The sequence below is a fragment of the Furipterus horrens genome, unplaced genomic scaffold (genome assembly GCF_987537825.1).
Source record: "Furipterus horrens unplaced genomic scaffold, mFurHor1.1.pri manual_scaffold_3, whole genome shotgun sequence".
NCBI lineage: Eukaryota > Metazoa > Chordata > Mammalia > Chiroptera > Furipteridae > Furipterus > Furipterus horrens.
The window spans coordinates 39,726,730-39,750,576 of NW_028327173.1; the positions used below are offsets into that span (position 1 = coordinate 39,726,730).

The window sequence follows — 23,847 nt, forward strand, 5'->3', positions numbered from 1 at the left end:
TGCCTACCATGCGTCCACACTGTGCTAGGTGCTAAAGGGTTAATTATGGGGTTCAGGCAGGAACTCAAGGAGAGGGACAAAGGGAGCCCACCCACCTGAAGCAGGGTTCTCCCCATAATCAAGCACCTGTGTTTCTGACCTCAGCCAGGAAATTTTGATACTTGCTTCTCCAGAGCTCACCATCTATGTTTATTCTAATGCTTTAAAAATGGGTAAGTGACTCTGAAGAGGAAAGTAAAACCATTGCTAAGTGCCAATGCCCTGCTCTGGGTCAGGAAGTATGAGAGGTGCCAGAAATACCAAGAACAAGGAAACATGGGCCCTGCCCACAGGAGCTCACAGACAAGAGCGTGAAGAGGAGAGTGAGAATGAATTGGCATGTTAACACAAACAATGCACAGTGACATTAGTGCCAACACATGTGTACCTCACAGCAGGACCACAGGGAAGGGACCGGATACCTTTCCCTGAAGGAGGGGAATCAAGGAAGACTTCTTATAGGAGGGGGCATTTGATGGTCAGGAGGAGTTTGCCAGATCATTAAGTTAGAGTGAGTTAATTAAATGAGAAAAGGCAAAGAAACTTGAAACAGCATGGTGCAGTTTGGAAATTTAAGTCCTTGAGAATTCCCGTGATTGTTACATGTCGGATTGTGTGACACTTCCTCTAATCAGGGAGTGCCTGAGGCAGTGGCTAGACCTCTGTCACTGCTACAGTCCCAGGGGCTCGCAAGTGGCAGCACACACTGGGGACTCTGTTTGCTGAGTGAGAGCAGTGTGAGCACCTTCTCCACACCAGGTACCTTGCAGAGCACAGGGTGCTGAGCCAGGTCAGGCACTGGAATCAGAGCCGGCCCACCCAGGAACACAAGGCCCGTCGTCAGAGGGGCAGTGGCTGGATTGGTCCTTTTCCTATTGAAGATAAAAGCTCACCTGAGTTCTTGGTGGCGATAACTCTTCCAAGGCTGAAAGTAAAAAGGAAAATGGTCATTTTCATAAGTCTACCCTAATCAATCAGGCCTTTGTTTGGTTATAGGTCACTAGAGATCAGACTAAGAGGGTAGGTGGGCACCATCTCAGTGAAAGCAAATGTAGACACTGACTACAAAAAGTCCATGAACTGTTGCCAGTGGAGCTGCTGGTCAATTCAAGAAGTAAACAAGCATTTGTGAAGTTATAGTGTATGCAAGAGGGAATGTATGATTTCACTTAGAAAAATAAGCTATTTTCTGCATTCCAGGAATACATCTGTAGAACAGAAAACAATTAGGTCCTATGAAAAAGTATGAATCTGTGATATCTGAGCAATACAGGGGTGGGCAAAAGTAGGCTTACAGTTGTTCATATGGAAAATAGACATCCAGGTTATGATTATTACAATAGTTTTATTAACTCAAAAGAATGTCACAGTGCAACTGCCAACCTACTTTTGCCCATCCCTGTATTTCAGTGGCCAAACTGGCAAGTGTGCAGGTCATGCTGGGAATTCTCCCTCACTGATTGTGCACTCTGATCAAAAATCAGCTCTCGTGCGATCTCAGTTTGACTCCATTTAAATTATGTCCCAGTGACGACAACATAGCCCCTCACGTATTTAGTCATCACAGGTGATGCCATTCAGTATTTGGAATCTAGCCAAGAACCCTGAAGGAAACAGAGATATCTCAGCATCCAAAGTGCTGCCTCACTATCCAGGTCTAACAGGTCTGATGCTCCCCTTCTAGGAGAGCCCCTCAGGTCTTCATTCAGGGACTACTTGGTTTTATTTCCTGTGCAATTCTAGCAGTCTGGATGGCAGCCCTGGAGAGCAAGTCAGACAGGCCTTGCTTTAGGTCTCTGCTACATCATTTACAGGTCACTGAACCCCTGTGGTCCTTGAGTTCTCACCTATAAAGTGGAAGCGATGTTACTGTGTGTGTCACGTGCCTGGCACACCACAGGGACCTGGCACATACATGCCTGATCATGCGAGAGACTCACCGATAGACACGAAGATAGTGAGAGTAGAAAGAAATGACAACGGTCAGAAAACAATGACAGCAAACAGGCTTGTGGTGGTTTGGTGGGAAGACAAGTAGCTCTGAGCACCTACATGGCCTGATAGCATCTCATAAAGAAGAGCATGGACTGTGTCCACTCAGCCCCTCGTGTCTCCTCATCAGGAAAGGGTGACATCAGTTTCCAGCCACCAGAGTAGAAATACTGAGATGGACAGTCTGAAGGCTAAAAATGTAATTAAAAAATACAAATACTTTCATGCTTTTTTATTTTGCATTGGATAAAATGTGGTCCTTTGGAGATTTCACTTGTACAGAAAGTTGATTATGTGCTGATGTTGCCAGGTAAGTGAAACATTTTAATAGAATGCTTCTGTGTTCACTAATAGGAATAATAATCATTTATAGTTTTCTAGCTACAAAGTGCACTCACAAATGAGCGATCCTTTCCAGTAAGCATAAGAAAACTGGAGCAGGAAGCTAAAGGATCCAAACTTAAGGTACTCAGTGGGAAAAGGGTAGAACCTTAACTGACCCAGCCCCAGCGTTAGGTAAGTACCTACTGTATGCCAGGTGCAGTGCCAGGTGCTTACCTTCTCGTCTGACTCAGTTTTCTCAGCAATTAAGTGAAACTACTATTGGTCCCCTTCTGTATTGAACATCTACTACTGTAGGTATAGTAACAAGGCATATCCTTCCTGCTCTCAAGGAAAATGCACCATTTTACAGAAGATTGAACGCAAGGAAGCTCAGCAAGCTAAAATGCTTGGAGCAGACGCCAGGCGCTTCGTATGAAACTGTTTACCTGAATTTACCTGACATTCATCCTCACAATGGCCCCAGCAGCTGTGGGCATTTCCGCTATCTCTGCTTTATAGGTGAGGAGATGGAGGTTCAGGGTGACACAGCCAGCAGCGGGGATCGAGGCCAGTGATTCTGCTTGGGCCCTAATCAATTTGCTGCATTGCCTCCAGGGAGTCACCCCACACTGTGCCCACCAGGAGCCCAGAAAATGGGCCTTCGAGGGTATGGTCACCCTTGTGAAAGCACAGGATATACAAATTTGTCTTGTGCCAAACAACCCCTCTCTCTGAAGAGACAGTTAGTAAAGGCTTGTTGGTGCTGGCTGCCGCAGACAAGGGGCGGCGAAGGAATTAGGATCGTCTTTTGCCACCATTTCATCAAAGGCTTCAGAATCTTACCAGATGGAGTCTGGAAACGCCTTAGAAATTAGAGGAAAACTGAAAACCATGACCTTTTCTCTCTCATAAAAGACATTACTTTAGAATCAACCCTGCACCCTTGTTTTAGTTAGAAAGTTGTTAAGAAGAGAGGGAACAATACCTTTTGGAGTGCTTCAATTCTCACTTCATAGGTTGCTAAAATAAACATGAAAAAATTATTGGCAGTGTCTTATAATGCTGATTTCTCCTAGTACATAGCATTAACTCAATTGTGAAAGATTGCAGAGTTCAGTTTTCTTCACTTCATAACGTCCATCTGTGTGAGGCTTTGTCCCAGTGGTTTGGGAGATTCTTAGGTTGCAGATCAGTTTTAATTTCTGTGGGGATTTCCAGGATGGAACATACAGTCAATGAAAACGTTCGAAACAATTTTGAGTTTTCTGTTTTGGTAAACTTGAAAGGAAAAGGGAAAGGAAAAGGAAAAGGAAAGGAAAGGAAAGGTAGAAAACATCTGTGGTTTACTTCAACAAAATAAACTCTATAGCATGTGTGAAAGTTTTCTTCCACAAATGCTTGCTTTCCTTAGTACAGCTTGGTGAGAGGACACTGACCGTCAAGTCAGGTTTGAATACCTTTTGATTATTCCAACAATTCTGTGGATTTTATTAAATGACATGAAGCCAACCTAACAAACAGGAGTAATGGCAAGAATTTGGGTTCAAAGCACAGTCCTGACACTACCAGTGGGACTGTAGACACATGACTTCCTTTTTCTGAACCTTAGCTTGCTCATCTGTGAAATGGGGTCAGTTGGTACCTGCCTTACAGAGATAATGGGGAGGGAGGTTAAAGGAGATGATGTAAGAAGTGGAATATACCTAGCACATCACCATTGTATAGAAAGTGAAGTGTTTTTTATAAAATTCTAATTTGATTTTTCCTTGCTTAAGTGTTATCTATAAAAGTTTCCCCCTATTGTTAATAAATAATGTGTGGGTAATAAGCAGGATACCCTTCCCCCTGTTTCATTTTCTCTCTCTTTTTGCTAGAGTCCTGAAGTTTTAGTTTAGAAAAATGACCAACATGTTGCATTCCTAAGCCATTATTATTCTAAACATACAATCTATTATTAAAGTAAAAGAAACCCTAGGTTTTCCTCAGGGACTACCCACACATTAATGTTGACATGCAGACATAAAATTCTGTGTGGATGATTAATAATGTGTATGTCAACTTCGGTAATCGTACACTACTATTTTCATGGTTTTTGACTCAAAATGTTCTGCTATTGCCTCCTTTAAAAACTTTGCTTATGCCCTGGCTGGTGTGGTTCAGTGGGTTTAGCACCAGCCTACAAACCGAGAGGTCGCTGGTTTAATTCCTGGTCAGGGGACAAGCCTGGATTGCGAGCCAGGTCCCAGTCAGGGCATGTGTGAGAGGCAACCATCGATATTTCTCTCCCTCTTTATTCCACTCTTCCCCTCTCTCTAAAAAATAGATAAATAAAATCTTTAAAAAAACTTTGTTTAGCTATTAATACATTTAAAAATACTGCTTATGATGCAGACAAGCTCATTCAAAGTACAGATATTTTTTCCAATTAAAAAAAGGGATAATCTCTTCTTTCCTTCCTCCAGCATATTTAAAGAATTAACAAATCATGATCTCTTTGCTTCTCCTTGCCACTGGATGGGGAGTTATAATTCTGTCTTAGAAATGGGGCAACCAAGGCTCAGAGACACCTTACCTGACGAGGCTGGTAAACAAGGATAACACATGCAGTTAGTAATACATTCACAATTTGATTTTCTTTAAACAACGTGGAGGTTCTCCAATGTTGTTTTGCCATCAACACTTGCTCTCAAGGTAGGAATATAAAGTGCAATGGACTCCAGAGGGTCAGGAAGGGACTAGTAGTTACAATAAGAAGAGGCAGCCCTCACTTTTTACAAGGAGTTATATAACTCCACTGAACAGCTTTATAGCAGGTAGAAGAAAAAGACATATTACAAAATGGTCCTCCGCACCCCTCCACCTGCTAGTATCATGACATGGTCACCTCTTGCAGGTCCTCAGTTCTTTCTCCATGTGTGACCGTGGGGGCGGGGCCACAGTATTTTCTGTGATGTCAGCTTCCTGTTTCCAATCCTCAGCTTCACCCTACACCACGAGGAGCCTTGAATATGTGTAAACTCCCTCCCCCCAGCCATGGTCAGCTCACCCCATAGTCCATTCTGATCTGAGGGGAAGCACTTAGGCAAGAGACCCAAGTAGGATCTCAGGAGCAACCTCGGGGGAGGGAATTCTCCAGGTCTCACATAGTCCAGAGGGGGCATTGCAGGCCTTAATTGGAGCACCTTAGCCTTCTAGAAAGGCATACAGCTGTTATGTAGCCCAAATGGGACCCACAGCCCTTTTATTCAAAGTATAGTTTGTGGATCAGCAGCACTAGCATCCCCATGGACCTTGTTAGAAATGAAGACTCTCAGGCCTGACCCAGAGCTACTGTATCAGAACCTACATCTTCATATGATCCTCAGGTGATTCATGTGAATGTTAGAATTGAGAAGCCATGTTGTCATGCAGGGTCCCAGGCAATCCCAGATGGACCAGCATTACCTTTTAGGGGTGATGGGGGCAGAGTTGTGCTTCTCATGGCTAGCATTTTACAAGCCATGTGGGAAAATATAGACTTTGCCCATGTAGGAGAGTTTTTCCAGTAGCTCTTCAACCCCTTATGTCCTGGCGGAAGCAAGGGGAAGTTCAATGAGTCCTGACTCTTACCCACAAAGTATCTAAGAATTTATTCCCCTAAGTATGTATTCTATAGGCAAATGACTTCCTTGCCCAGAGCCTTGGGCTTCTTGTTTATACAATAGAGAGGTTGGACAAGACGATCTCTTTCTAACCCTTCTTTCAGGGAAGCTAAACCTCGTTGAAGGAGAAGCAGCATAAAATGGTGTAAACTGTGGCTCTCAGAGGCCAGCTGAGCCCATTTCACATTATGGCTCTACCACATACCACTTATGTGACCATGTGTAACTCAATCTTCAATCTTGAGTTTCCTGCCTCTAAAAGTCAATGAAAATCTCTCCATCAGCAGGAATACACACAGAGGAGTTAACACAGAACCGTGGCCCATGGTATAAGCTCAGTAAACACTAATATTTATTCTGGCACCAACATCTATACCTTTTGTAGAGAATTGACTGATCCTATAAGCAGAACACAGACAGAGACACTTGTAGAAATGTTATGAGTCCCTGCTTCTTCTTTTCTTACCTGACAGGGGCTTTTTTGGTGACACCAGAGGCAGGAAGACTTAGCCCTGAACCAGTGGTCAGATCTATTCAATGAATCCTGTGCCTCTACTCAGGTTAAACACAGCATCCTAATTCTCATGGTCTGTTACCTCCCTCTCTGCACACAGAATTACCAGGAGACTTCAAAAAAGGACACCAAAAGAGCCCTGCATGGTGTGGCTCAGTGGATTGAGCACTGGCCTGCGCATCAAAGGATTGCCTGTTCAATTCCCAGTCAGGGCACATGCCTGGGTGCAGGCCAAATTCCCAGTTGGGGGTGTGCAAGAGGCAACCACACATTTATGTTTCTCTCCCTCTTTCTCCCTCCATTCCCCCCTTTCTAAAAATAAATAAATAAAATCTTTTTTTTTTTTTTTAAAGGACACCATAAGAAGAGAGATGAGTTTCTACAGGAGGACAAAGAAGAAAAAGGAATCACCATATCTTGATTTTCCCGCCCACATAGCGACTAAAGGCAAAGCATCTACGTGGATTGGTGGAGAGAGTGGATGAAGGTAGAGCGAAGGCAGCACTAGGAGGCATGAGATCGCATCAATGCCCAACTGGTTGTATTTATATTTTTAAGAGACTAGACAAAGGGGAAAAGAAAAAATTATATGGTAAAGCAGCTTGGATGTGAATGTATCATCTTATAATGAGCTGGGGGAAAATACCATTTTTGACACATTTTCATTCCACACAAGGTCATATTATTAATTGGCTTAGGAGACTTACAATCAGCAATTTCTTTCCTGGTGCACAGGTTAATGGAGTTGCCAGAGTGTCTCAGATATGAAATTGTTGCCTCGTAATTATGTGGCTCTTCAAATTCATCACTGAGAAGCACAGAGAGAAAAAGATTTGTTAAATAAAATGTTTCTTTAAACATACTGTAAAATGTTTTGTATTTTTTCCTAATTAGAGAGGTACTACAAGTATGTCTGGCCAACATGGTACCCTCAGTAGATATAGAAGGCACACCAGCTCAACTCTAAATACATAGGAACTCTGGATGAAATATAACAACACAAAGAATTACACAAAGAATACATAACTCATCTGGAAATAAGGTAAAAATCCCCAGGTGCCAGACATAGAGAGGAATCTCACAGTTAAAGATGTAAATGAGAACTGCATCCAAGGGACTCAGGAAAACAGGAAACAGATAAAGATCTTAGTGACTGGGGATCTAATGTCTGGGTCAGAGGTCTGATCCACAGGCCTCATCTGAATGGGAAGCTGAAACTGAGCCATCACCATAAAGTCCAGAGTCACAAAATGCCATCCCATCTGTAAAACAAATTCTAAAAAATATCTGTGCACTCTTCCAGGACTGAGCAGGGGAGATTGCTATCTGACGATGGCCATTAGAGGTAAAAAGGAGTCACCATGAGGAATCAGAACCTTGAAAACCCACCACCAAAGCACAGGTGTGGGTTCTACATGCACACAATCTGTGTATTTCAGAGATGCAAAGCCAAAAGGCTGCTTCAAATCCAACCCTCACCTCTTCTAAAGCAAATCTGATATCATTCAGAAGACGTGATTGCACATCCCATGATGCATATGGTTTCTAAAAAAATGATTTCCACTCAAAACGAGCTTATAGTCAAAGTGCACAGCCCACAATGAGGTGAGCCCCCATAGATAGTCAGAAGATGTAACTCATGTGAGAATTAAATAATCGAATGATGTGAAAGAAACTTTAAAATAAGTACATTTTTAGTGTTTGAAGAAACAAAGTGAGGAATAAAAGGCACTAAAGTGTGTAAAAAGAGAAAATGCAGATTAAGAGACAGGAGAAAGAAGTTATAGAAATATAAATATAGATCTTGAAATAAAAACATTAATGTATAGGTTGAAAAGTAGACTGGATGCAGCAGAAGAGAAAATTGGTCAATTAGTTAGATCTGAGGAAGTTACCCGGAAGGTAGCACAGAGAGATTAAAAGATGGAAAATATTAAAGGAAAAGTTAATACTAAGAAGGATAGAATGAGAAGGTCTTATATATATACATACACACATACACATACACACACACACACACACAAATTAGAGAGAAGAATGAGGTCAAAACTGGAAATGTTATGATCAGTTCTCTGCCAATAAATTTGAAAATCTAGAGAAAATCAACAACTTTAGAGAGAAATAAAATTACCATAGTGATTGAAGAAGAAATAAAAAGACTGATAGGCCAATAAACCACTAAAGGGCTTGAACCAATATTACACGCACCCACGGTCTCCCCTACCCACCTCCACACTTCTCCCACCTGTCGCCTTTTCCTCCACCAAATAGTTTTATCGGCAAAGTTTCATGACCAGTTTCAGAGAATAGAAAAAGAGGGGACCTACACTACTCATTTTAAAATGGTGGTATAATTTTGATACAAAAACCACAAAATGACCAAACAATTAAATAAAAATGTAGTCTAATCTCACTTAAGATGTTTTAGCTCAAATAAAATGGAAAAATGAATTAATCAGCAATAAAAATAACTAAAGACAGATAAAAATTTCCCAATATTTAAAGGATGACGCAACATCAGAATTTCTGTCACTGCAATTAATCATGTAGAAACAATGAAAGCAAAAAAAAAAAAAAAAAAGTCCAGATTATATTAATAAACGAGAAAGCATTCCAATTAGATAACTGTTCTTAACTAGATTAACCTCCAAAAATATCTTAATAGTGAAGTGGAACAAAGAGTTAATATATAAACTCTATTGGGTATTCCTACAAGAGAAAGACAAATAAACCCATAGAAAATTGGACAAAAGCATATGGTAGACATTACGGAAGCAAACAACTGAGTAACTTACAGGTAAATTCACAGCCTCATAGTAAACAGGGAAATAGAAATCAAGACAATGAGAATTTGTTTCACACTCTTCAGTGTAGCAAGATCTTAGAAAAAAAATCTCACTTAACAAGAAAATGGAAAACAGGAATCCTTCATGCTGATTGGAGAGTGTGAATTGGCATAACTATTTTGGAGGATAATTTTCAGTATCTAGTGAAACAAAAGTTTTCACTTATTCTTGTTTCACACTTCCAAATAAACAAAAAAGAAACAAAAAACTGGAGAAACTTCCTCATATTCACCTATAAATACATGAGGATGATTACTGCAGCATCATTTGAAAGGGTGGAAATTTAAAACAACCTTAATGTTCTTTTAAAATTATTATTATTGTTGTTCTATTACTGTTGTCCCAATTTTCCATTAATCTCCCCTTCCCTGTCCCCTACCCCATTGTCCAAGTCCATGGGTCATTCATACCTGTTCCTTGGCTAGACTCTTCCCCTTCATCCCCCCTCCCCTCTGGTCACTGTCAGTCTGTTCTTTGTTTCCATGCCTCTGGTTCTATTTTGCTCATTTGTTTGTTTTATCCATTAGGCTCCTGTATTAGGTGAAATCATATGGTATTTGTCTTGAGCCACCTGGCTTATTTCACTTAGCATAATACTCTCCAGTTCCATCCATGCTGTCAAGGAAGGTAGGAGTTCTTTCTTTTTGCTACATAGTATTTCATTCCATAAATGCACCACAGTTTTTTGATCCACTCCTTTACTGATGGGCATTTAGGCTGTTTCCAGCACTTGGCTATTGTAAATAATGCTATGAACATGGGGGTGCATAGGTTCTTTTGAACTGGTGTTTCAGAATTCTTCAGGTGTAATGCCAGCAGCGGAATCGCTGGATCAAAAGGCAGTTCCCTTTTTAGTTTTTTGAGGAAATTTGTTTTCCACAATGGCTGCACCAGTCTGCATTCCCACTGACAGTGCACGAGGGTTCCCTTTTCTCCACACCCTCCCCAGCACTTGTTGAGCATCTTTTGATATGTCTACGGGCCCTCTGTATGATCTCCTTGGAGAAGTGTCTATTCAGACACTTTGCCCATTTTTTAATTGTATTGTTTGTCTTCCTCTTGTTGAGTCATATGAGTTCTTTATATATTTTGTAGATCAAACTCTTATTTGAGGTATCATTGGCAAATATATTTTCCCATATGGTTGGTTCCCTTTTCACTTTGATGTTGTTTTCTTTAGTTGTGCAGCTTTTTAATTTGATGTTGTCCCCATATGTTTATTCTTTATTTCCCTTACCCTAGAGGATATATTAGTGAAACTATTGTTGCGTAGGATATCTGAAATTTTACTCCCTATGTTTTCCTCTAGGACTTTAATGGTGTCACAGCTTATGTTTAAGTCCTTTATCCATTTTGAGTTTATTCTGGTGTGTGGTATAAGTTGGTGGTCTAGTTTCATTTTTCTACATGTACCATTCCAGTTCTCCCAGCACCACTTTTTGAAGAGGCTATCTTTACTCTATTTTATGCTCCTGCCCCCTTTGTCAAATATTAATTGACCATAGAGACATGGGTTTATTTCTGGGCTCTCTGTTCTGTTCCATTGATCTATAGTCTGTTCTTGTGCCAGTACCAGGCTCTTTTGATTACCATGGCCTTGTTTTATATCAGGTATTGTGACCCTTCAATTTTATTCTTTTTTTTTTTTTTTCAAGATTGCTGAGGCTATTCAGGGTCATTTTTAGTTCCATATACATTTTTGAAATATTTGTTTTAAATCTGTAAAATATGTCATTGGTATTTTTATAGGGATTGTGTTGAATCTATAGATTGCTTTGGGTAGTATGCACATTTTAATGATGTTAATTCTTCCAATCCATGAACATGCTATGTGCTTCCATTTATTTGTATCTTCCTTAATTTCTTTCTTTAGTGTTCTATAGTTTTCATAGTACAGGTCTCTTACCTCCTGGGTTAAGTTTATTCCTAGGTACTTCTTTTTCTTGTTACTATAGTAAATGGGATTTTCCCCCTAGTTTCTGTTTCTGATATTTCATTGTTGGTGTGAAAAAATGCATTGATTTCTGAATATCAACATTGTATCCCACTATTTTGTCAAATTCACTTATTAGCTCAAGTAGTTTTTGGGTGCAGCCTATAGGGTTTTCTATATACACTATCATGTCACCTGCAAATAATGACAGTTTTACTTCCTCCTTTCCAATTTGGATGCCTTTTATTTCTTTTACTTTTCTGATTGTTGTGGCTAGAACTTCCAATACTATGTTAAATAGAAGTGGAGGGAGTGGACATCCTCATCTTGTTCCTGATCTTAGGAGGACAGCTTTCAGTTTTTGTCCATTGAGTATGATATTGGCTGCAGGTTCCTCATATATGGCCTTATTATGTTGAGGTATGTTCTCTCTATTCCCACTTTGCTGAGCATTTTTATCATGAATGGGTGCTGTACTTTATCAAATGCTTTTTCAGTGTCTATTGATATGGTCACATGATTTTTATCATTCTTTTGTTTATGTGGTATATTATGTTTATTGATTTGCAAATATTATACCATCCTTGCATCTTGAGGTTGAATTTCACTTGATCATGGTATATAATCTCTTTAATATATTGCTGAATCTGGTTTGCCAACATTTTAGAGGATTTTAACGTCTATATTCATCAGCCAAATTGACCTATAGTTTTCTTTCTTTGTGTCTATGTCTGGTTTTGGAATTAGAATAATACTGGCCTTATAAAAAGACTTTGGGAGTCTTCCCTCATCTTAAATTTTTTGGAATAGTTTAATAAGGATAGGAGTTAGCTCTTCTCTAAATGTTTGATAAAATTCACCTGTGAAGCTGTCCAGTCCAGGGCTTTTGTGTGCACTTTTTAAAAATTTTTATTACTGCTTCAATTTTACTAGTTGTTATCAGTCTATTCAGGCTTTCTGCTTCTTTTTGATTTAGTTTTGGAAGATTATATGTTTCTATAAATTTGTCCATTTTTCCCAAGTTGTCAAATTTCTTGGCATATAGTTGTTTGTGGTAATTTCATACAATCCTTTGTGGTATTGGTTGTGATTTCTCCTCTTTTGTTTCTGATTTTATTTATTTGGGTCCTTTCTCTTTTCTTCTTCACGAGTCTGGTTAAAGGCTTGTTGATTTTGTATATTTTTTCAAAGAACTAGCTCCTGGATTTATTGATCCTTTGAATTGTTCTTTTAGTCTCTATGTCATTTAATTCTGCTCTGATCTTGATTATTTCCTTCCTCTACTTGCTCTGGGCTTTGTTTGTTGTTGTTCCTTTGGTTTTTATAAATGTAAGGCTAGGTTGTTTATTAGCAATTTTTTAAATCTTTTTTAGGTGGGCCTGTATTTCTGTGAACTTCTCTCTCAGGACTGTCTTCACTGGGCCCCATAGATCGTGGGCTGTTGTGTGTTCATTTTGCTTTGTTTCCAGAAACTTTTTGATTTCTTCCTTGATCTCATTGTTAATCCATTTATCGTTTAATAGCATGTTATTGATTCTCCATGAATTTGAATGTTTTTGAGTTTTTTCCTTGATGTAGGTTTCTAGTTTCAAGCCATTGTGATCTGAGAAGATGCTTATATAATTTTAATTTTCTTCAGTTTGTTGAGGCTTGTTTTGTGCCCTACCATGTGGTCTATCTTTGAAAAGATTCCATGTGCACTTGAAAAGAATGGGTATTTTCTTTCTTTGGGGTGAAAAGTTCTGTATGTATCAATTAAGTCCATTTGATCTAGAGTGTTGTTCTATGCCATGCAATCCTTGCTGATTCTTTGCTTGAAAGATTTATCCATGGTTGACAATGGGGTGTTAAAATCCCACTATGAGTGTGTTGCTGTTGATATCTTTCTTGGAGCCCTCCAAGATTTTCCTTATATATTTGGGTGCTCCTATGTTGGGTGCATATATGTTTTCAAGGGTTATATCTTCTTGATGCATTGCTCCTTTAAGTATTATGTAGTGTCTTTTGTCTCTGTTTATGGCCTTTGAAAACAACCTTAATGTTTTAAGGGAATACATGAACAAACTGTGATATGTTTAATAAGGAAATACAGGCAATATGTATGTACATAAGTAAACTAGACTTACATGCATTCACAGATAGTATGAAAACACAGCTTTGGAAAAAATCAAGCTGCAGAAGAATAAAATAAGATGCCATTTATACAAAAATGTAAAATACTATATCTTTAACAGATATGTGGGTTTGTAGCCAAAGTAAAAAAAAATACACTAAATGGATACAGTCCTGCATTCCCAGTTGGAGTTGCCACTGGGAAGGGAGAGTAAAATGAAAGGGACTTCAACTGTATCCATAGCAAATGCAAAATAACTATGTCACACCTGAAGTGGACAGTAAAGAGAATAATTACCATAATTCTCCCACCTTAACACAAGTAAGATCTTAGTATCTTGGTATTCTTCCTGTTTTTTGATTTTTGTTTTCCATTGACAGGTATACCTGATAGTAGTTAGACAATGAAAGGTTGGAGTTCTCCCTTCTCTTTTTTTCTCCCCACTTATTATTATAGCATAAGCACATTTCACCTGATTGTTCCCCCTCATTTGTTTGGCCATTTTGGATTTTTTGGGATATATTTTTTCATGGTCTCTGTAATATTTTAAATATATATGAATAGTTAATTTTTCTGGAAAGAAAAAGTAATAAACTCTAATGCCTCAGTAATTTCTTCCCTCTCTAACTTGTTTCCTTTCCCCTTCATGAAGTAATCAAAAGAAACTTTCTTAAATTATAGACTATCCCATGGATCTCATGCTCCAGGGAACTAACAATCTTATCAGGTCTATGGTAAATTAACTTTATTAATAAGAAACAATTTGTGGAAAAATTGAAAGAAGATGTCTAATCAATTTCTTGTACTACTTTTGTCAGAAATGAATGAATACCTGACTTCAGCTGATCAGAAAGAATTTCACCCAAATTTTTAAAAAGGTATCTTCAGATCAATTGTCTTTACAGAAAGGTGGACTCAGAATTAATGTTAAGAGGGAAAAAGGATATTGTGGATATATTTAAACCTCCCTCTTTGCTGCTTGCAAATGTCTTTTATCTTTTTCTTGGTCCATTAAAACCAGATTTGAGATTTGCCTTGATTTAATGCAATATGGGTTGATATAAAGAACTTGGATTGCAGCGAAGAAATAACTCTATGAATTAAATATATCCATGCTTCCATTTCTTTCTTTCCACATTTATTAAGTCTATAGCTTATCTCCAGGACTGTAGAAATTATTGGGCGGAAGCAGAGAATTACAGACAGACTTAGAGCTTGGGGTCAGACAGATTTTAATTTGAATCCCAGCTCTTCTACTCCCTAATTATAAAATATTTGATAAATCCCTTAACCCTTAGATTCCAACTATACAAAACAATAATAAAATCTACTTTAAAGGTATATTGTGGATATTGAATGAAATATTTGCTCTTTTCACATAGGCCTTCTACAAAAAAGTGTGCCAGAAATATTATTATACTGAAGAACAGAAATTTTAGTGTTTTTTTTTAAATAACTTTTGGAGTTTGCATTTTAGAAAGTTCTTTTCATCACTGGCATAGCATCAGTTCTATCTTTCCTGATTTTCTTATAGGAAACCTCTGGTAATTTAAATACTACATATTAAAATATTAATGTTTCTTGATGATACCTTCAGCATTATCTGTGTTCAAGAAGAAACAACAGCTCTATAAATGCAATCCAAGGGTTAAAGATAATTTACAAAAGCAGATTCTTTCTCATTGTGTTTGGACCCTTGGAGATCTATCTTCGACTTGAATTTTTGAACATGTGGACTCTCTCTGGCTGAAACATGGACTTGGGACCCCCCTTTTATCTTTGTCTGCATCTGCTGTGTCCACCCTCGGGACATAGCCCTCCTTTGGAGAATAATTTGCCAACCTCCGTATTAGGCTGTACACAATGGAGAAGTGGTGCACACAGCTCATTCAAACATCTGTTCACTTGATCGAACAGTGAAATTATCCACCTTAGTATTAGCCACTATCTGTTGAGGGTTTACCGTATGTTAGGCACTGTACTTAGATTCATTATCTCCATCTCTCATTGGCTCTGTGGTCTCAAGCAGTCATTTGGCTTCTCAGAGCCTTAACTTCTTCATAGGGTCACTGTGGGAATAACTGAGTTAACATGTGGGAAATACCTGACAGGTACATTTCCTTTCTCACCTTTCTCTGCATCACTTTGCTTAGGGTGAGTCAAAAATTTTCACTGAAAGACAGTTCTGGAAAATCTAAAGAGCATACACTAAATAGAAAAATTGAGACTTGAACAGCGAAACCTGCAATAGCTGTACTTTTGGTTTTATTTTATTAGAGGGGTAGACCTAAGTTGAAAACCCAGCTTTTTCCACTTCTTATTTCAATAGGCCACACATTCTGGAGATAAGAACACCAGAATTAGCTTAGCCAGGAGTTGCTCTGTGTGGCATTCTATAGGTTCTTGGTAACAAAGTATGAGACCATGTTATTCCTCAACATCCCAAAGTCCCAAACTGGGAAAATTCCTATTTCCAAGAAATACTTCTTGCAAGACTATTCTCCCTACAGGCCTTCACCCTAAGAAATCTATCTCTGTAATTAAATAACTGAGGAGTAAACTTAAAAATATTACATTCGTGCTATCTAAAATGGATCTCAAAATGTATTTGTGCCAGTTTCACAAAAATACACAAAATTATTTTAAGAATGTTTTTCTCTCATGAGCTAATAAAACTTCCATCTTCTGCCTTGACTGGTGTGGCTTAGTGGGTTGGGTGACAGCCCACAAACTGAGTCTGACAGATGTAATGGGCGGAGCAATGCCCCACACATGGCCATACTCAAAGATTAGCTTCCCTTCAACCTTTCCTTATACCTTTCTGTGTACAAAAATAGGCTCCAAATCTGCAACTTGTAATTGTCTGATTTGTTCTTAAACCATGATCCCCCCACCCCTCCCACCCCCCGCTCATCGTTAGAATGACACTAAAAAGAGGTTAGGGTTGGCTCCAACTGCTGTTGCACTTTAGCTCCACCCCGGAGAGTCTCTCCATCAGATCTTTCTGCAGAGAGAAAATGCAATCCTCAGGTAGGCCTTCAAGAGCACTGGCCTGGAGAATGTCCAGGCTCACTTTGCAGGGCAGGCCATGAGTCCATTACACTGTGCCCCTTTTGTCATAGGTAAAGATCCCATGTGACTCCTCAGTAAGGTAGCTGGGCATGAGGGTGAGAGGCTGTGCTCTGGAGCCAGGCTGACTCAGTCAGTTCCTGATTCCACTGATCCAGTTGCAGCACCCTGGATGACGTAACTTAACCCCATGGGCAGAGTGTCTACTCACTTTATGGGGCGGTTGTCGTTGAAAAGTTTGAAAATGAGAGATATGAGAGAGTGGACCTAAGTATAGGGCACAGGCTTTGTCTACAGGAAGTTCTCAATAAACAGAGCCTTTAGGTGATTTTTTAGAAAAGGAATAATACTTGAAAACACAAAAGAAGAGAAAAACCCTAAGTAAATCCACTGCTCCTACCTTTCAAAGGCAGGCCAAACAGTGACCTTGTTGTGTTCCTGAAGTCTAATTAAAAAGGGATAATAAGTTATAGAAGTGGCTTAAGCTGACCCCACCTGAATGTTCTGGGTCTAAAACTTTATAAGGCACAGGCTTAAAAATTCCTTTGCTTCACTCTTGCCCCAAAGCAATTCAGTTTAGCACACTGGGATCTGAGGGCCCACTTTTGGGTCCCAAGCATCTTACAGGGAGCTTGTTTTGCTGTTGGTCGATCAGAGAAGGTTGATTCCAGTCATATCCACCAAAAACACAGCCATTCAGGAAAGAGGACTGTAGTTGCAAACAACTTAAAAACCAGCCTTTAGAGATTCTGATTGTACATAAACAAAGGCACAATGATGTACTGCTTTTGTTTTGTTAACTAGAAACTAATCCCAAATAACTTTCAGGAAGGATCTGTCTTGTACTGAGCCTTCTACAATGTGTTCATATCAACAATGACAGAAACAGAAAATCACCTACAAGTTTTCCTAGATTCCTATCTTTCCTTCACATCTCACTCCCCACAGCTGATCCAGCAATTGCTGGCTTTCCTCCCAAACAACTTGAATCCACTGATTTCTTTATCTCCATTTCTACCACCTTGAGCGTGCCAAGTTCGGCCACCTCTCAATGATTCAGTGTCCTCGTCTGTAAAATGGGATGGTTCCATCTACTTCTTAATTGTCACAAATGGAATCATATATGTACTTAGAACAGACACTACGTAAGTGTTGATTGCTATTTTAAATGTTATTACCGTTGCTTTGTTGTTGTTCCAGTGGTTTCCTAGGCTGTCTTCTTCTTTTCCCAGGTTACGATTCTCCTATGACTTCTCAACGCATTTTCAGTGAAATCTGAATTCATTCCACACCGCACACAGTCACTGCCCCCTCTCCCCATCCTCTAGCACAGCATTTCAGCTGCACCTCCCTCTGCTCTGGCTCCCTCAACGTGGGGTAGGGGGAGGGGTTACTCTGCCTTGAACCAGCTGTGCCCTCTCCTGGGAAGTTCTTCTCCTAGACCTTCCATGACTGGGTCCCCTTACCTCAGGTCTCAGCTCAGATGTCACCACCTAAGAGATGCCTTTCTTGACCATCTTACACTTCCTCTATTTCAGGCTCAATCCCCAGTTACTACCCTAATACTTAAAAATATTTTTTTTCTTTATAGCACTTGCTGCTATCCAAGTAAGGAGTAGAAATGCATTTTATTTGGCCACAATGTCATTGTTCTGGCATTTTTTCACTGGAATGCCTTTGGTAAGGCACTTATTCCCCACTTCCACAGCATCTTTCTCCCTGGCTGTCTCCACAGGTCCTAGACAGTTCCACCATCTGCTGCCCTAGGAGGGAGACATTGATATTTCCCACTCAGCCTGGGGTAGAAACACCAAAAACACAAATACAATTGCGTGTTCCAAAGTAGTAGGTTGAAAGAGGTCATCCAGAAGATTCATAATAGGCTTGTATTGTCTTTTAAAGACTATCATCAAAAACAAAACACAAAATTAAAAAGTTCAGGAGAGAAAGTGGTCCACTTCTGAGATCCACCCACAGACCGGCGTCTAAGAGACACTGAACTGTCTGAATCTTTTCTGCTCCTGAAATAAACAGCCTCTTCTTTCTGTATGTCTAGTCTGAGGTTTCCTGAGTCAGGACTATGCTCTGACACTTCCTAATGGGAGAAAAGCTGTATTTATAGCTAATGAATAAAATAATAGCCAACTCCGCTAAGTACTGAAGGAGACCCAGAGCTGACGGCTGCCCTGGGCCTAACCTGCTTTGCTCACACAAATAGGGGCTGCAAGTCAAGAGGGATGCCAGCCAGCTTGTTTTTCTTGGGAAAAAGTGATGGCAGAGAACAATCTCCAAGGAGTCATTTCACCCTTAGGAACCAATGAGATATTAATATTCTAGAAACAACAGAGATGGAGAGGCCAAATGTTGAGGGAACAAAGACTCAACAAGCATCTTCTATGTTCACCATGCTTTATACAATTTATCTCATTTAGGTTTCAGTGAAGTAAATATTATTGTGTCCACTCTGCAAATGCGTATGTTAAAGCTCTGAGCTGTTGAGTGACTGGTCTAAAATACAGAAGATGGGTTTGAACCTGACTCCAGACCTGTACTTGTTCCATTTCACAATGTGACTATTCACATTTAATAGATAATATGAAGAAGTTCAGAAAAAAATGATTACTGCAAATACATCAAGTTCCTAACAAGATGATCATATATATATATATATATATATATATATATATACACACACACATTTCATTAAAATACAGCTTAATCCTGTTTTGTGAATAATGGTTTAAAAAATGGGTTTTAGTTCAAAGAAGAATGTAGTTAGATCTTTTAAGAACTGTCATGTAAAAAAGGGATAAAGACAGTGTCCACTGTACCAATGAGGAGATCTTGGTCAGGCAGTTGTGAATCTAGGGTAGGAAGGTCATCTTTTTTTCCCCCAGCTCAACTGGGAAGACTTGTAAATAAACAGACAAATGTGTGTGCATATGTGTGTGAGTACATGTAAGATATTTTTGTCTACGCACTGCTGTATTCTCAATGTATATAAGAGGACTTGGCATATAGTGGATGTTCAATAAATATGTGTTAAATGAATAAAATTTGCCTCAACAAAGAACAACACTGAACTCTCCAGGTAATGAGCTTGCTATTAAAGGATTTTTAAAGAGCTTAAGTTTCTGAGCATCAATTTTTATCTTTGGTGGAAGTTTATATAAATGCTAAGTAAGCTTTATTGTACACTCTAGATGCTACGCATGGCACTAAACACTTTACAATCATGACTTTATTTAATCCTCACCAAAACTGTATGAGTTAAGTGCTACCAATATCCCATTTTACGTAAGTAGAAACTGAGGTTTACAGAGGTCAAAGCATTTGTACAAGGTTACATAGGTGTTAAGTGATAAAAATTAATTAAAAATCAAAAATTTTGTTAATACTATGCCATATGGCTTTACTACATCTGATAATTGCTGGATCCCCTTCCAGGAATGAGATCCTGCATAGTCTATTCACAACACAATATCTGTATTGAAGATTAATACCATGAACACGAAAATGATCTTCCCAAATAAACCCCACTTTCCATGGAAGTTGTATCTAAGGGTGCTCAGCATCATGGCATTTACTTGTTCAAACTAATTTTTTTTTTAAAGAAGAACATGACAATAATTTATTTTGGACTATAGGACTTACACAGAAATCCTGGACACTTTTTGCACAACTAATCTCAAATGAATTGGGAAAGCTAACTGATATGGATGATTTCTAGCAAAAATACACCTTATGAATAGCAACTTTTCCTCCCATCCCCAGCAGAGATATGAAGTCTGCAGAAAACACCATCCATAGAAAGGTAGAAATTTATAGGTGATTCTCACACATTTTAAAGTACTGGAATCACATAGTTAAATAGACTGATTTTACAACTGCTTATTTATCAGTTATGTCAATGTTACTTCCTCAATTCAAGAGCAATGAATGTTTGCCAGTGATATATGGTGGAGGGAGAGAGGATCCCTCAAATTAGGAGTCAAGTATCTGATTCCTGTTCATTGCCCAAAGCAGGGGGAGTCATGGGTTGCCAAAATATGTTGTCACCTGGGCTCAGATAATGTACTAGATAAGGGTTCAGAAATCTGGCAAGAAGGAGTGACACCCTTGCCTCTACCTTGTCCCTCACCCATTTCATAAAGATGATTAAGGGTGGAACCAATGTCTTCAGTGCTTACAGGGAACCAGCAGCCTTATGCTCCTGGCAAGTAGGAGAGAAAATGCAGGGTCACAAACATTTATGGGGTTCAAACTAATTTATTACCATTAACAAAATAAAGTTCAAATGCTTTAGTATGGCACTTACTGCACATTAGGATCCAACTTCACCTCTTAACTTTCCCATATTAGAATACTTTTTGTGTGTTTACACCCTCCTCTTTATTACTACTGCTTTGCTTTCAATCATGCTCTAGCTCTGTACTATATGTGCATTGGTCTATCCATTTGTTCATCCAGCCAGCCAGCCATTTGTTAATCCATTCCTCTATCCATCATTCCTTCTACTAACCAACTATAAGCCAACATGTGGTTATTTCCTAGAACAACACCCTGTCCTCACCCATCTTCCAGTCTCACAAAAGGAAACAAAAATCCTATGTAATTCCAGTCCACCAAGCAGGTAGACCTCAAGTTCTTTCTTCTTTCATGAAGCCACCCCTAAGAATTCTGGTTCCTCTTGGTCTCACCTGTCTTTCACTCCCACAGCACTGTGGCCTATGTCATAACTGAGGTACAATGAATCTCATTTCAGAGGAGAATAGATTTGGTTCTCTTGTCAGCATGAAAGAACAGCATGGTCAAACTGCCCTTGTAAATCCCTTAGGAAGAAGGTGTCACATTAGAGACTGCCTACTGTTTCCCAAAACTTGCGCATCACAGCAAGTTTGTGCCCAGGGCTGAAATGGATTTCTGTTTCTCTGATGAAAATGAGAGAGAAGTCAGCTTTGTTTACAGCCAAGCAGCAAGAAAAAAAAAATACATGTCTAGCTAAACACTACGATCATGGCACACTCAGTCATACTGAGATGCTCGCAGTATGCAAGGCATGGCGGAACCAAGACTGACTCTAGGTCCATCAGAATGGCCATTGCCCCCTCACATGGTCACACTGGGGATGATGCTCATCCAGTGAATAATGCAAATCATTGTTTTCCTTCATCCAGATCCAAGCACATAGAATGCATTTCTACTGACCTACCTTGTGCTATCATTTAACTAACCACTAACCTAGGCGTTCCTGGAGCACATGAATTACACAGTCAGCTCTTTGTTGAATACAATTGTGTTACCTATTCCTTGGTGTACAAGATCCTCCATGATTTGGTTCCTGTCTACCTCGACAACCCCATTTCTTCCCAATCCTTACAACACTTTCTATGCTCTAACTCTGCTTAACTATTGTAAAGATGTGTCACTTTATACTTCCTGCCTCTGCTAATTGTGCCTCTTCCCACGTTATCCAGCAGATGGTGACTCTCAATACTCATGTCAAATATTTCCTCTTCAGTGCTCATTTGATTGGATTGATGCTACTACTCTTCACCCTTTCCTAGAACCCTGCATTCTGTTATATAAAGTTTCAGTGCTTGGGACACCTCTATGACTTGAGGCTGGTCGTGTGATTTGCTTTGACCAATAGGATGTTAGTGTGATACAGCAGAGACTGGTCTGCTGCCATTGCGAGGAGAACATTCCTCAGTTAACTGGTGGGAGGATGAGACAAATGATGCCAAGTCAAGCTGCACCTGTCACCCCAGTCAGGGCAACCCTAGATCAGCCAGATGCAAGCTGACCCCAGACAGAGGGGCAATCCCAGCCAACTTGCAACATGAATATATATATATATATATATATATATATATATATATATATATATATATATATATATATATATATCGTATCGGCAGCCGTCCGTCTCGAGAGACGATGGTGTAGCTTCTTAAGAGTCTATCTGCACCGCCGAGAATGGCTGTGCAGTCCGACTCGGGAGTGACACGGTATCTGTCTCCTCCCGTGTTGAATCGACATCTTATGATGACGCTGGAGTGTCCTCTCCAGTGAAACTGAAGCTACAGAGCCTGGGCAGGGTGATATGGAGGGTCTGCTGTTGCCCATTCAGCAGAACCCCCCTCTCTTCGCAGCTGAAGGGTCCAAGGGAAAGACGGAGTCAATACAGCTTGGCTTCAGGTGCGCCGCAGGAGTTGCCGGTGTTGACTACAACGTCAAACCGCCTTAGGGACTCCGGCTCCGGATTTTCTGTCGGGGTTTACTCCCTTAGCCTTTCCCCTGAAGAGGTATGCCGCAAGGCAGCGGAGGTTTTTTGGAGTCAGAGTTTTCCTTCTCTGATGTGCCCTGACTGGAAGATCGAACCAGCGACACTTAGCTCGCAGGCCGACGCTCAATCCACTGAGCCAAACCAGCCAGGGCGGATATATATATATATATATGAATATATATATATATATATATATATTCATATATATTCTGGAAAGCTAATGTACAACACAGTGATTACAGTAAAAAATACTTATTATAAACTTCAAAGTTGCTAAGAAAGTAGATTTTAACTGTTTTCAACACACAAAAAAGAAATAATTATATGAGGTGATAAAGGTGTGAGCTGAGGCTACTGTAGTAATCATACTGCAAAATATAAATGTATCAATTGAACAGGTTGTGTGCCTTAAACTTACACAATGTTATATGTCAACTATATCACAATAAAAAATAGTTTGGGCATCACTGAGTTAGAATCACAGCCCTGCAAGCGGCAACCTTTCTGAGTCCTAGTGTCTTTGTGGCAGCAACTTCACTGCATTCTCCAGATGATGAAATGAAGAAATCTATAAAAAGTAACCAGTTCAATGCCTGACACACATCAGAGGGTTCAACATACTTGGCTGAGTGAATTAATGAACCGACACTTCCATAGCAAAATTCTTGGAACAAGTATACAAAAATAGAAGGTCCTTTGTCCTTCTATTGTAGGAACATTACCAGTTCCAAACATCATGCCAGCTGCCCTCCACATTCGGTAGCCTCTAATTCAGTTTATTACTATGGAAGCTGATGTTTCGATTTATTGAACCCAACTGTACAATAAACAAAAGTACCTCAGAGAACCATCTTTGCAACTTAACGTCAGCATGGTTGTTAAATGCAGTTTATTTAACCTCTCATCTAAAACAAGAGTTGCAGTTTGTAGCTTACAAATCTACTCTTCCCACAACCCTTTGGAGAAATACCAACACCTGGCCTGTGCTCACTGTCTGCCCTTGTTGGCAGGCTACCCTCCTGCGCAATTAAGAAACAGGTACTCACCTCTCCAGAGGCAGGTAGCCCTCTTCCACAGCTGCTGCAAG

The 23,847-nt window shown here is 39.6% G+C and overlaps 1 protein-coding gene across 1 annotated transcript in view; it reads right to left on the reverse strand.

The window, feature by feature from the left end:
- FYB2 (FYN binding protein 2) overlaps positions 1 to 23,847 on the reverse strand; it is a 103,774-nt gene that overhangs the window by 35,004 nt on the left and 44,923 nt on the right. The window contains exons 4-7 of the mRNA XM_090271642.1: positions 23,807 to 23,840; positions 7,218 to 7,318; positions 3,341 to 3,375; positions 933 to 964 (exon numbers count right to left, since the gene is read on the reverse strand). Coding sequence (XP_090127768.1) covers positions 933 to 964; positions 3,341 to 3,375; positions 7,218 to 7,318; positions 23,807 to 23,840 — 202 coding nt within the window. The remainder of the gene's footprint in view (positions 1 to 932; positions 965 to 3,340; positions 3,376 to 7,217; positions 7,319 to 23,806; positions 23,841 to 23,847) is intronic.